General features: G+C 46.5%; 1 protein-coding gene across 7 annotated transcripts in view; it reads right to left on the reverse strand.

Moving 5' to 3' along the window:
* The window catches only part of pard3ab (par-3 family cell polarity regulator alpha, b), a 266,468-nt gene that overhangs the window by 12,766 nt on the left and 239,297 nt on the right, over positions 1–14,405 (reverse strand). For 6 of the 7 annotated variants that reach the window (XM_084546197.1, XM_084546196.1, XM_084546195.1 and 3 more), the window contains one exon: positions 1,040–1,163. In XM_084546197.1, coding sequence (XP_084402323.1) covers positions 1,040–1,163 — 124 coding nt within the window. The remainder of the gene's footprint in view (positions 1–1,039; positions 1,164–14,405) is intronic. The other variant, XM_084546193.1, reaches the window with a different exon arrangement.

Consider the following 14,405-nt stretch of genomic DNA (forward strand, 5'->3'; position numbering starts at 1 on the left):
TTATTAGCCGGAAAAAGAAAAGGGCCAGGGCGCAGGAGGGTTAGGTTCATGAGCTCTCACTTTATCATTTCATTTCAATTATAAATCACTGGAGCAAATTTCTCCCATTGCACAGCAAAGACTGAGCCAAAGTCACAGTGGGAAGTTGTAGTTTAGACACCAGCGGTAAAAAGAGTTCATACAGAAACATACAAAAAAAACTCACCTGTGTGTCTAAAAGAGACACAACTAACAAGGGCTGTTCATATTTTTGTCGTAAAGGACATGATGCTTTCGTGTGTCTAGTTCACTAATATGTACATAGATGTGTTCGAACACACTGCGATGGAAAAAAGTGTGAAGCCGACAAAAGCGGGCGTCGACCCACGCTTGACAAAAGCATGCATGCAATACACATTACACTGAGACGCTAAAATCGTAGCTTTGAGCTTTAAAACATACTGTTCGTACCGTGTAATCATGATTCGTTTCTAAAAAAGGTGATGTAAAAACCAAGTACACTTGAGGTGCAGGTGGGAGGAAGAGACAGGGGCAGGCTAAAATAAATACTAAAAACATGACAGGCGATTTCATCACCTGAACAGAAACAACAACCAGAAAAAAAAAAACATTTCAGGTTTTGTTCGCTTTGATCCCCCCTCCCCCCCTTAAAAAACAAAACAAAAGGCACAGTTAAAACACGAGAGAAATGAGACGAAGACAAAGTCCGTGAGGTGGCGTGTCCATGTGGATGACTGACAGACACAAACAGGGATGGTGGATGAGTACGGGCGGTTGTGACAGGCAGGTGGGGGGGTTAGTGATGTTTGAGGACTCATGCATGCAGACGGTGTGTGGGGGGGAGGTGTGTGTTAGAACAATTAGGCCCACGGAGGTTAATCCTGAAGTGGGGGAGAGGATCATCAGTCTTGTTCGTGGGTTAGTGACGGTTAGCACCATACTCCGGTTAGCCACAGGTGCTAACACGCTCGGTCTCCGGAGGGGGGGCCGTCTTCTCTGCGGGTTTGAGTTACAGGCTCCGGCCGTTTCAGACACTCACCCAGGGCTGCTCAAAGCTGTACGTCCTCCTGCGGTCGTCCGGGTCGTCCGGGACGGTCTGGGCCTGCTGGAACTCCTGCCTCAGCCTCTGTATCCGGTCGTGGTTGCTAGGGGTTAGCCGGCTACTGTGGAGAGAGGAGGGAGAGGAAAGAGAGGAGGAGAGGGGGGGTTAGATGGATGAGTGTGAGAGGTCCATTGTGAACAAGTGACCTGGTTCCATCGGCGCGGGCGGAAATGGCCTGCAGTTCTTTAAAAGTCCAGCGTGCTTTGTCTAAGGAATGATCAAATGCGCTGTTGACTCTGGCGGGACGGCCCAGACACACTCAACCCAGATAAAATGTAAAGTGAAGGGGGCAGAGCCATGAGCGAGCTTAGAGCAGAGCCAACAGCAATATGAATCAAACTAATGCACCTCTGATGTATTATTCATAACGACGAACAAAGACTAGTGGCGAACGGTGAGCACAACACCCCTTTCGCCCTCCCGCCCCCCCCTCCCTCTGCCTTTCCCACTGCAGCATCATATCATTCAACCGCTGCCCCGCCGTTGTCTGTTGCCGGCCTGCGGCGCTCACATCAAACAATGCAGCCTTCACTGCAACTTCCTCATGCTGCGCTGAACAAATACACTCGAGCGGGTCACACACGGCAACTGCAGCAGGATTAATAATGTTACGGGGTTTTGAAAATGTTCAGCTATTAAATATTGAAAGTCTTTCCCTTTTCAGACCGCAGAGGTTCTTGACCTGCTCTCGGCGAGTAGGCGGAGATTTACAGGACGCAAGTATGTCGCCAACAATCTGCAACTTCCGGTGCTGAAAGGTCAAGACTCGTTGGAAGCGACTTTATTTGACTGACGCTTTTTGGGTCGCGGCCGTCATTATGTACGTGCACGTTTACGCCAATCAGCCGCAACATTAGGACCACTGACAGGAGAAGTGAATAACATTGACCATCTTGTGACAGTTCAGTGTTCTGCTGGGAAACTCTTGGACCTGGCATTCATTCATGTGGATGTTACTTAGACATGTAGCACCCAGCTAGACCAGACCAGACACCCCCACCCCATAGCATTGACACTCCTTGATGGCAGCAGCCATCCCCAGCAGGATGCAGCCTGACACAGACACGCACACAAAAACGCTTTAGGAACTAAAAAAAAACATGAAGAACAGCACAAGGTGTTGACCTGGCCTCCAAATTCACTAGATCCCAAACTGATCAAGTATCTGTGGGATGATCCACAGGGGCCCCTCCCCTGCCCACCTAAGGTCTGCTCACCGCTCTACTTGTTTGACTCTTTCTGAATTAGCTGGGAGTTAGGGGAGTAATGCACTCCCAAGATGGCGATGGCCAGAGACACCACACTGAGCTTCAAAACTGCTCTTCAGGAATCTTTTTGGTGGGTTAGGGTTTGGCCTTCTTTATATACAGTCAATGATTGTCACAAACTCAAATTTCTCCCTTACTTGCATTTTTTTTGGTATATCTCAGAACTATTTCAGACATTATGTTTAAAATGAATTTAGATTTGGAAATATTCAAACCTCGACTCTTATTCCTGGTTCTCTCTATTTAAATCCTTTGTCATATCAGATCTCAACCCCATACATTGAGAAATATACGACTGCGAATAAAAACAAGGACACGGGTTAGTGTTAAAATAATACGGCCCCGTACAGAGGAAAGTAATTAACACATTTTTCCCTCTCAAGCAGTGAGAATGAATGGAAGTGTCGGGGGGTCGGGGGATGAAGGAGCAGCGGGGGAGCGTCGCCTCTGAGCGTGACTCTTCAACTCCCTCTAAGTTCTGCCAGGAAATTCCAGGGGACTCTCTTATCTCTGAAACTCAACAAGGTCAAACATGCAACTCTTTCCAGGCCCCGAATGTCCCCTGAGTTTGGTTCTGCAAACGTTTTTTTTTTTCCTGCTTACACGGGGAAAGTTTAAACTCAGCATAATTGTATTTGTTGAGGGGTACGAGTCAGATCCAAACGTGCAAAAAAACATAAAATCTGCAAAAGAATAAGTGAAAGCAGTTCATATTATGCACCGTAAGTCCTGACAGTAGTTGCACACTTTAAACAGACTTAACATATCAGATTATTTTGAGTCTGAGTTGCAAAAAATTACTGAAAGCACCGCCTAACTCATTTCCTCCAACTCAAAACAACCAGCTAGAAAGGCTATTATGATATAACCTAAAACACAGCAGCAGCGGCAGCAGAGGCAGCAGCAGCATGGACTCAGCCAGCTATTAAATCCAGACACACAAACACACAATGAAAAAGCCAGAGCCAGTCTGCCTTGTTAAAGACCAGGAACCTGTCATATGCAATCCCGCTAACCCCAATGACATGTAACACAGACGCCCGGCCTCTTTGCGGCAGCTGACCCGACAGGCGGTACCGTGTGTGATCCTGCGGCTGTGGGTCAAGGCCTTCGATGCCGGCTATGGAAAACAAAAACTAATTGTTGGTAATGTGTAAACCGAAAGAATTAAATTTGTAGTTTGGAATGAAGCAGAATATATTTAAGCAGAATGTCAGTCAGATAAAAGACGCCCCCCCATCTCCGGAGACAGCAGCTCTACCCTGTAATCAAACGTATATCATCATCACGGCGACCTATACACCCGGTTCATATTGTACAATCCCACTTGAGAGACTCAAGAGAAGAGAATCTCAAATAAAGGGATCAAGGATCTCCAATGCTCGCGTCTGACAAAGCGTTGTGAATCAATCAGAGAAAGAGCAACGCAGCAACACAACCGCACGGCCGACAAAACCCCAGAGACGAGGGAAGAGCGGCGGGGCCCGAAATTTAGTCTGAGATGAGCTTCATCCTCTGGACAGACTCACTCAATATCTGGCACCGCTGCACGAGGCTGAAAGGTCACCGTGTGGCTTTGTTGAGTGGAGTGTCTCTGGGACTCAATAACGGGACCGCGGCTGGCTGGCTGGCTGGCCGGGCTGCCAGCAAAAGCTGTTTACGCCGAGATGCTCCCTGCCTTTCACGGTCGGGCGTGCCTCCTGAAAAGCTGCCTGTCTCAGCCGTAAGCCCGGGGAAGGAGGGAGCTTTGAGGAGATGTAATGTCTGCACTGTGGGCAGACTTCAGAACAACACCACTACACTGGGCTCTAATGCGGCACGCCGAGGCAGAGGGGATTGCCGGGAAAAGAAGCTTTGAGAATGAGATCAGAACAGTCAAACCAGAATCTGGGTTTATCACAACTTGGGTCTTATTATTTTATTTTAGCCTTGGCTGAAATGTGTAACAGGAAATCTGCAAACTTCTCCTAACTTTGACAGAAGCTCTGGGATTAATTTTGCCACTCCTTCAAACACTTTTAGCTAATCTAAGGGCGAGGATGGGGTTCAGTGGTTTTTTATCAAATCTGAATCAAGAATCAAATCCTGTTCTCAAAGTCAAATCCACTGAAATCTCCTTTTTTTTTTTACCCTTGGATAAAATTTGCTGCGGGATATCTGTAAGCTTTATTTTGACAGGAGCTCAAAAGAGACAAACTGTTAAGGATTAAGCGTGGTTTATACCTAGACGCCGTGACCTACGTACATAGCCTACAGTGCGAGCCAGTCTGGATCGCTCTGTAACAACGCCACCGAAACACTAGTTGGCGCTGTGTCTTTTTTTTTGTCAGTCTGGCTCATTTTTGTTTCTACTTCCTGCTTCATTTTCAACAATGGCGACTGAAACTTTTGCCGTAGTTACGTAGTAGTTACATTTCTGGGGAGGTGGACGCAATGGTTTTACTTTGGTTTTCACCAAAACTTTTGACCAATCTGAGGGCGAGGATGGCCTTGAATGGTATTTTATCAAATCTGAATCAAGTATCAAATCCTGTTCTCAAATGTTGTAAAAGTTTAGCTTTAATCAGCTGCAATGAGACGTAGTCATGCATAGCTACAAGCACAAAGGTTTGGTTTCACCCGTAGTCAGCTGTTGTTGGCTGAGGAGTCAGTAATATTACAGTTTCTACCGTCGTACAATATTAACATCTGCGACAGGAACACCAAAGAATCGGCCCCAATAAACAACATTTCACTCTTTGTCAGGGTTTGTGAAGTCTGCAGCTCAAATAGATCACGTTAACCAACGGACTGAAGTTACACAGAAGCTGTAACGGAATTCCAATGAATTAGCTACAGCAGATATAATCATCCGTCAGTGACGCTGGTTGTTTAAGTGGAGAAAGCAGCTCTCAGTGCAGGCTGCAAATAACATTAGTCTTAGCTAATAAAGAAATGATCAAAAGGCCTTGGTGAGTGATTTCCAAGCACGCAAACCCAACAAGTCTGAGTATTGTATTGAGTGGAAACCAACCTGAAGGTTTTTATTTTTAATTTTTATATATACTATCATGTGACTACAACGCCATGATACTAAATATAAGACAGTTGTTGTCCTTATTGATATGTTACACTGAGCAGCCATAACATTATGAGGAGAAGCAAATAACATTGACCATCTTGTGACAATTTAATGTTCTACTGGAAAACTTTTGGACCTGGCATTCATTGGTGTGGATGTTACTTAGACATGTAGCACCCACCTAGACCAGACCAGGCACCCCCCCCCCCCCCCACCCCATAGCAATGACACTCCTTGATGGCAGCAGCCATCCCCAGCTGGAAAACGCTTTAGGAACAACTCAACAAACATGAAGAACAGTACCTGGCCTCCAAATTCACTAGATCCCAAACTGATCAAGTATCTGTGGGATGATCCACAGAGGCCCCTCCCCTAAAAGGCCCCCCACTAACAACATTGTGTTGCGAGACACCACAGGACACCCTCAGAAGGCCCATGTCCATTCTCTGATGAGTCACAATTGTTTTGGAGGCAACAAGGGAGACCTACACAATATTAGGAAGGTGGTCATAATGTTATGCCAGATTGGTGTACATTACTGATTGTCAGAACTACAATACAAACTCAAGATCTAGCACTATAATAAACACAACATATAGAAAGGACAGGATTTGAGAATTTTTAAGACCTTTTTGACTGAGATCAAAACAATTAAAGACAAACATCTAAAGTCTTTGCTTCATTTATCAAAGTAGAAGAAGGAGCAGGAACGCCAATCAAACAGGATTTACCAGATCTGTGCTGCTACTTCAAACTCTGCTTCCACAGATCCCAATCAGACCACGCCAACAGACAGAGGGTAGTCCTTTATGGTGATGTACAGTAAGTGACAGAGACAGCTGACAGACAGGCCTAATCCTGCAGATTACAAGAGAATGGCCTCATTCACACAAGCTGCTCTTCCCATGCCTACGACTGCATCCTCCAACAGACCTACCAGGCATACGTTTTTACAAGCGTCCCCTCGTTTGGAGGCGTTTTGGAGGATCGGCGCGCTCTCGAGATGAATGCGAAGCTGAGAGGGTTCGCTCAGTCCGGAGTCCGCTAGAAGTGGAACAGCTGGAGAGGATCGCAGCTGAGGCCATCCGAGCGTGTAACGGCGCGACGGAGTGCAGGGGCCTGCCGCGGCGGAGGGACGCAAGAGGATCTCCAGTCTGTGTTTTGACGAGGGCCCTCATGGCGAGAGCTCACAAGTGGGGTGACCTTGACGAGACAAGAGCAGCATTGTTGCTTCACACTTGAAAGTCTCGGGTGAAAGCGTCACTCCGAGCTATGCAGACGCGTAACAAAGCCAGCCGAGGCACCCCTGCGTCTTAAATGGAGCCGACTTCATTTCTTAGATTTTTCCCTTTAGGCAAATTAACACTTGCTGATTCAATGAAATCTCACCTCCCTCTTCATAATACACGGACTCTATTCTGTGATATCCTATCTATTTCATTTGCCAATAATCCTGACTCCTTAATAATCTACTTTTTAATTAAAAACCACCGTCTTAATTAAACATTTAATTAAACACGGGTAGTCATGGGATTCCCATCTCCTGATGCGACTGTCGCACCGACTAGCTCGGCAGCCTGTTAAATAAACATTCGCCGATGCTCCGATACGCGGCGTCAAGAAGACGGCGCGCGTCACGAATACGCGTCGCCCCTGAACGCGGCAGCTGCGGCGGTTAGTTGGTGTAATCTCATCAGATGGCTGAAGCGGGGCCCTACATCCTCCGACACAGAGGGAGCAGCTGGCGGAGCCGTTCGCCGCTGTGAACAAAAAAAAAATAAAAAATGAACTGAGACGCTGAAGATGATAATCCAGGTCTATTGATCGAAGGCTCACGGACAGCGAGGAGGGAGAGTGATGGCATCGCTAACCGGCGCTAGCGGCTAACGCTCCATCTGCGAGCCGCAGCGCGCCGCCGTCCCCTGCTATCTGCTGCAGAAGAAGCCACAGGGACTGGCTCTGTTTGCACTCTCACGCAGATCTGGGATGGATGTTGTTGCTAATCATTGGTATTAACTGTAAACTAGAGATTTTTCCATCTTTGCATGAACATTTTTTAAGGGAATTAAGGGTTGAATCTTTACTGAAAGCGGAGCTCAACAAGAAGATCTGTGCACACCACAGAAATGAGTCCCAGTAGAGGGAAGGCGTAGTTAGGATTGGTTTAGTTTTTAATAAACTGTCGCCTCTGTTGGGACGCCCATAAAAGACTGGAGCTGTGTTTTAGAAAGTGAAACCTTTTCTTGTGGTTTTTCTTTTATGTGTCGAGCTTAAGAGGAGAATCCAAGTTTATTGTTTGCGCTGTAATGTAATAAGTAATGTTAGCTTCGCCACCGCCGCTGTGTTATTGGCGTCTGATGGGCTTGTGTGGGTTGGAAACTTTCCTGAATGGCAGACTTTTTACATTTAATATGTACATCTCTATCTCTTTAGTGATTCTACATGAGTATCAAGTTAATGGGTGACCTGGCCTTTCTGAAAAGGAACATCCATTTGAACTCAGAGGCTAAAAAAAGGATTAGCTCAGACGCTTGACTACTCACAGCCCCACTGGTGTTTGTTGATGCAGTGGGGAGATTAGAGGGTCCAAGAGGCCATCGTGTCTGTGCCATTTAGGCTCTTATTAGCCCGATCTTGCCTTTACTCTGGGCTTAACCCCCGAGACACAGACAGAGCCAAATTGATCCGCAGCAACACGGCAATTAGATGCAGATCGATACCATATCACCACACTTAGCGACTCATTAATAAAACCCCTGCCTGGCATCGGCCTCGCCGTCGTTCGCGCCGGCGGACCGGAGCGAGAGCGAGAGTGGGACCGCGTGTTGACAAACTGCGCAAACAAATCAGCTAACGCGCGGGAGGAAGACAAACAGCCGAGCAGATTTTCACATTCCATGTAAAAGCTTTTGTTGACAGCGAAGTTAAGAGGCTAATGAATCCAGCTAACACGTTCCCCAACTCGGGCCCGGATCCGCCGCCATCTGCGCGCTCGCGGCCCCGGCTCGGATCAGGCCGTTCTTCTCCTTGGAGGGCGCAGCAGTGGCGCAGCGCCGGCGTGCCTTGCCAAGCTTAGGGGGTGAGCATTCATTTGTGTGTGTGTGTGTGTTTATTAGGAAAGAAATATGGCTTTTTAGTGACTCGATGCTGAAGGAAGCGGAGTCACTGGGTCTGCAGAGGAACGTAGGGGGACCTGAATGCATACAGACAAGTCGTATCTGAGGTAATGTGTGATGAGTATTTGGAAATGTAATTCTGCTGGTTGGATAGAGCAGTTGCCATACACCGATCAGCCACAACATTAAAACCACAACAACATTGACCATCTTGTGACAATTCAGTGTTCTGCTGGGAAACTTTTGGACCTGGCATTCATTGGTGTGGATGTTACTTAGACATGTAGCACCCACCTAGACCAGACCAGGCACCCCCACCTGGCCTCTAAATTCACTCGATCCCAAACCGATCTGAGGCCCCTCCCCTCAACCCATAGGACCCAAAGGCCCCCACAGACATGTCCATTCTCTGATGAATCAGAACAGTTTTGGAGGCACAAGGGAGACCTGCACTCCCAATATTAGAAAGGTGGTCATAATGTTTTGCCTGGTCGGTGTACATGATGAATTTTAACCTTTTTTTCCCCTTTTGTCCCACACATGATATCGAATATTATGGGTAGAAACCACCAGTCTCAATGCAATTCCTAAAAAATGATTCACTTCCTGCAGCATGCGAACCAGCCACTCACAGTAGCATTCATCCTGAGCCTCAGCAATCCCACAGGGTGTCAACACTCGCGCAAAGCAGACAGTAAACATTGGAATCCATCGACGGAACGGACTGGATTTAATTGGTTTTCAGTTTTATGGGGCATCTCAATTTTTCCAGGGGCACTTCTGGTCAGAAAAGCCGGAGATGGTTATATAATATTTGACTGATATTAATGCCAGCGTGCACACATACACACACACACACACACACACACACTTAAAGCAAGATGGGCAACTGTTCTTCGATTTCAAGCTATGGCGCCACTCAAGGCGGTAATCGGTTAGCACAAGGCCACCCGCCTCCTTTTAATTCACGGGCCGATTTCACGCCTGCAAACATCAGCGCGTCGATGCCGGCCCGTTCTCTCACGAGCAAATAAACAGGGCCGCGTTCCCATACATCCGTAACCCTGCCCTACTTTTAACGAAGGTGGGGAGCGGGCCGGCCTATGTGGCCCATTTAAGTTTCGTTACTCAAATCCCCGTTGGATTGTGCGGTGGAGGAGCCGCATTTGAATAGGTCACCGTAATATCTGCAGGGCGGGGGGCATTTCGCATGTGATTTAGCAGCAGCTCCAATTCCATTTCCTCACAGATGCTTTCAATACGTCCTTCACCGTGCGTACTGAGATTGAACTTTACATTAGGATTAAGCCGAGGAGAGATTGCAGTGAATCTAATCTCAGTGTGGCAATACTATGGGATCAGATTGTTGTTGTGAAAACTGTGCAAAAGTGCAAAAGTGCACCCCACCTCTCTGTTATATACTCACTTTATAATCCATGCATTTGACAAGAAAGTGGCTTTTGTTAAAGCTGACTACATTAGTGGCATCTACAGCACTTCTGATGCACTGTGATGGTTAGCCATGAAAGTAGAGTTTAGTTTGAGACCATCCATCAAGAAAAGTACTGCATTAGGGCGGCAACGACTCGTCAACACATCGATTTACATTGAATATGTCGACGCGTTGCGACGTCTGCATCCACCCCCGGTTATGGCGGCTCATGCTGGGTCCTATGGGTTGAGGGGAGGGGCCTCTGTGGATCATCCCACAGATACTTGATCAGTTTAGTGAATTTGGAGGCCAGGTCAACACCTTGTGCTGTTCTTCATGTTTTTTTTTTAGTTGTTCCTAAAGTGTTTTTGTGTGTGTGTCTGTGTCAGGCTGCATCCTGCTGGGGATGGCTGCTGCAATCAAGGAGTGTCATTGCTATGGGTGCCTGGTCTGGTCTAGGTGGGTGCTACATGTCTTAAAAACATCCACACCAATGAATACCAGGTCCAAAAGTTTCCCAGAAGATGGTCAATGTTATTCACTTCCCCGGTCATAATGTTGTGGCTGATCAGTATAGTAAACAAGACATTTCCCAATTAGTTCAACACCGAATAAACCTCAGCTTTTCTTGAATGGTAAAAATGCTAATTCCTTTCCTGTCAACTGTGATATTATTCTTTCAACCAACACATCCTTTGTCACAAGCCGTTTCCTCGTCTCGCCCACCCAACTTTCAAATCCATCTTCCTGCCCCGACATTGAAATGCTAAACAGGGAAGTGGATATCTGATGTTATCCACGTTAACACGGGCTCCCGATCTAACGTGCCATCACGGCTGTAGCGCTTTGATGTAACAGCACCTAATCTCATCCATCAGTGACAGATGATGACGATCTCCTCTGTGTGGGGAGGCATAATAAAGTCCACAATGTGATAGAGGAGAGGAGGGGAAGGGAAGGGGGGGGGTGGGATCAAGCACAAGCATATGCAAAATTGAACTAATCCGTTTAGTATTGAAATTCCAAATCGCTCACAAATGCACAACAGATTCTCCGGTGGCTTTGCAGCTTACACGCCGTGTCTGTCTCAGAGTGGATTCATCTCTCCGGATGTGACTTGAGGGTTAACGGGAGACAGAATCCATCAAGCTGCACCATTCAATCAGTCAATGGACAGACCCACGCTGTCAGATAAGCCACTTATTGTAATATATCTGAGCTTCACAACGCCGTTACCATCCCACCCATCAAAACCGGCGCTCGCGGGGGCCGCCGGTCCTCGCGACGCGCGGCCGTGATTCAGCAACATCCAGTCACCCGGGGGAGACCGTAACCAGGCAACAAGATTTTGGAGGAAGGGTCTTCCGAGTTAATGGCTTCGCCGCAGACAGCCTCGCAACGCCACTAATTACTCCTTTCTGTGTCAACATGGCCGTGAAGTAGGCTCTTCCATGCCATTAACTTGTAGTGGTGCTTTAACAGCTCCGCAGAGAAGCGAAAACTACTTTCAACCTGCCCGTTGCCCACAAGAGCCGTGTTTTCCTACAGGTTGTGCAAATTACTGGAAGTGTGAGATGAAAGCGTGAGGGGAAGAGGAGAGGGGTGCGCCGTCTTATCTGCAGTGGATTAGGGAGGCATTAAGGAGTCCGACTCGATTTTCTTTCTTTTTTTTAAAACAGTTTTATGAGGTCTCAGCTAAACTAAACATTGATAACGAGGCCTGACTTTTTCATACTCATGAATAAAGTTCAGTCTGAATCAGAAAGTACATTTGCACAAGTTCTCTGGCTCTTGAGTTTCACCCACAGATTATTACTTGTCTTAAAGGCTTTAAAGTACTGAGGGACATAGATGCCGTAACCTACGTACGTAGCTGACGCCGGTACCAGCCATTTATAATTGGACCCTTGTCGGTCTGGCTCACTCTGAAACTAGTTGGGTTAATTCATTTTTGTTTCCACTTCCTGCTTCACTTACAACAATGGCGACTGTAACTTTTGCCGAAATTTCGCCAAAATTTCGCCGAAAACGTGTCGTACAAATGTTTGAATCTCCGAATCGCTTCAGTTAACCTTTCCTCCATGTGTTCCATCGTTATTGAGCCAAAACAATCGATTAGATAATTGCAGAGATGGAGAAGCAGCCGGAAATAGTAAAGTGGAAACACACAAATCTTGCTTCAGTCAGGATGCATGTTTACTCTTCAATGACTATATGTCTGCAAGCAATATTTTCTTTTTAACATTATGCAGTCTATGCAGTTTTAATGAACTAAAAAAAAAAATGAACGCAGACCCTAGCACCTTAGCGGCTAGTTGCGCCGACACAGACCTCAAGAGCTGTGATTGGCCCGCTCAGTAGTAGTGTGTTTCCGCTTCAGTATTTCAGCCGCTTCACCATCTCCGCAATTTTTTGTTCGATTGTTTTGGATCAATAACGATGGAACACATCGAAGAAAGGTTAACTGAGGAGGTTTGGAGATACAAACATTTGTACGACTCGTCTTCGGCGAAAGTTCGGCGAAAGTTTCAGTCACCATTGTTGAAAGTGAAGCAGGAACTGGAAACAAATTACACAAATTGACCAGACTGGCAAAAAAGGCACAGCGCCGACTAGTGTTTGGGTGGAGCTGTTACAGAGAGAGCCAGACTGACGAGCACACAAGCATAAAAGGCTTTTTTTGGTTACGGCATCTATGTCCCGCATTACTATAAATGAGCCTTAAGTAGGCTACTGGGCAACAAGCTCTCTGGTTCTGGATAAACATCAGGATATAAAAACCTTGCTACTTCCAAATAATCCAGGTTAAAATATGCCTTTAAATGATGCACAATTGGCACAGATATGCATCCCTGCACAATCGTATGCAGCTAAACTCCAGCTAAACCTCACTGCAGAAAACCCAATATCCACCCCTGGGACAATAGCAGACTAGAAGAATGGTGAAATGAACAAAAACATTCATAATGACTCTGAAGCTATTGTTTGCACGAGGTCCAAGAAATCAAGAAGACTCAAAACCCCCCCTCTTATCTAAGCACGTATCAAAGACCGAATCACACAATGGAGCCTACATTAGCCAGCAGTCACAGTGATCTGTACATCATTCACGGGAACCACAAAAGGACTCGTCTCTTCTGTGGCAGCGGAGTGGATTGTCCTTTAAAGGCAGAGCAAGGAAATAAGGTAGGAGAAGGAGACTGTCAGATAGCAGTCATTTGGGTTCATTTTAATTCCAAAGCCGGCTTTATAAGGGAAGGTAAAGGGTTTGAGTGATGCTCATCGACAATGCCGGCTGATAATTTCTGCCTGACCTGGACTGGAGAGAAAGGCGAGCTGTCAGAAATGAAGGGGAAGGGAGGGGAGAACAACACTGAGAGAGAGAGAGAAAGGAAATCCAATTGGAGCAGTCTAATATCTGGGGCAAGCACCCCGGTCCAGCTCATATGGCCCCTTCTCTTGTTCTCTCCGTTATGGCGTCTGCTGGGTGACGGATGGAGGTCTCACTTGTAATGGTTCCCATTTTCGGAGAGCTGAATAATACTTCCGACTAAAGCATGAGCAGCATCTGATAAATCATCATCTAAGTCAAATTAGGATCCATTATCATCAGGAGGCAGGGGGCCCTGTTCCCTGTTTTCGGGGCCGCATCGGAGGGAAATGAGACCAGAGGCATCTTGTGACAGCAGGCAATTTTGAGAGGGAAAGATTGAGTATCTGATGTATGATTGCCATGGTAATACGTGGCCTAGATGCCAGGGAGACTGCTGAGACAGAGGCTGGAATTTGGCAAAGCCACGATCCCAACATGAGTCCATTCGCCTCCATGCCACCACGACAAATGTAAGCGCAGAGCAAGAAAAGAGGGTTTTGTATTATGTAGCTTGATATATTTACACAGTTGCAAGGGTTTAAAGTCTGTACTATCGTTACACCTTTCAGAAAGAGACGTAAAAACATCAAATTGTTACCGAATCCTCCCATGTGCCTCACATTAGCTGAAAACAGGACAGCATTTGTTTTTCCAAAACCGTTCCTCTTGGGGACGGAGCTAAAGTGCAGCAGCGGTTCAGTTCAGCATGCATTCATTAAAATCTGTGACTCCACACAACAGCCTCATGAAATATTCAATATTGAGGGGCATGTTTTCCAGACCACCAAAACGAGTGTGAGCGAGAAAAAAAACACCAAATCACAATTCGGTTTTGCGAGCACCTCAAGCCCCACGCTCTGAAAATAAGACGGCACACACTGATACCTCGGATTCAGGTCCTTTCAGTTCCTTTGTTGTGTAATTTTTTAAAGGGTAAACAGAAGCTTCTTTTTGATAGCTGAGGCCTTGAGCTTTCGTCACGCTGCTGAAAGAGTCAGATACTCAATGAATTTCCCCGTTAGCCAAAACAACAAATCCTCCAATTTAAAAAAC

The sequence above is a fragment of the Chelon labrosus genome (genome assembly GCF_963514085.1).
Source record: "Chelon labrosus genome assembly, chromosome: 6".
Classification (NCBI taxonomy): domain Eukaryota; kingdom Metazoa; phylum Chordata; class Actinopteri; order Mugiliformes; family Mugilidae; genus Chelon; species Chelon labrosus.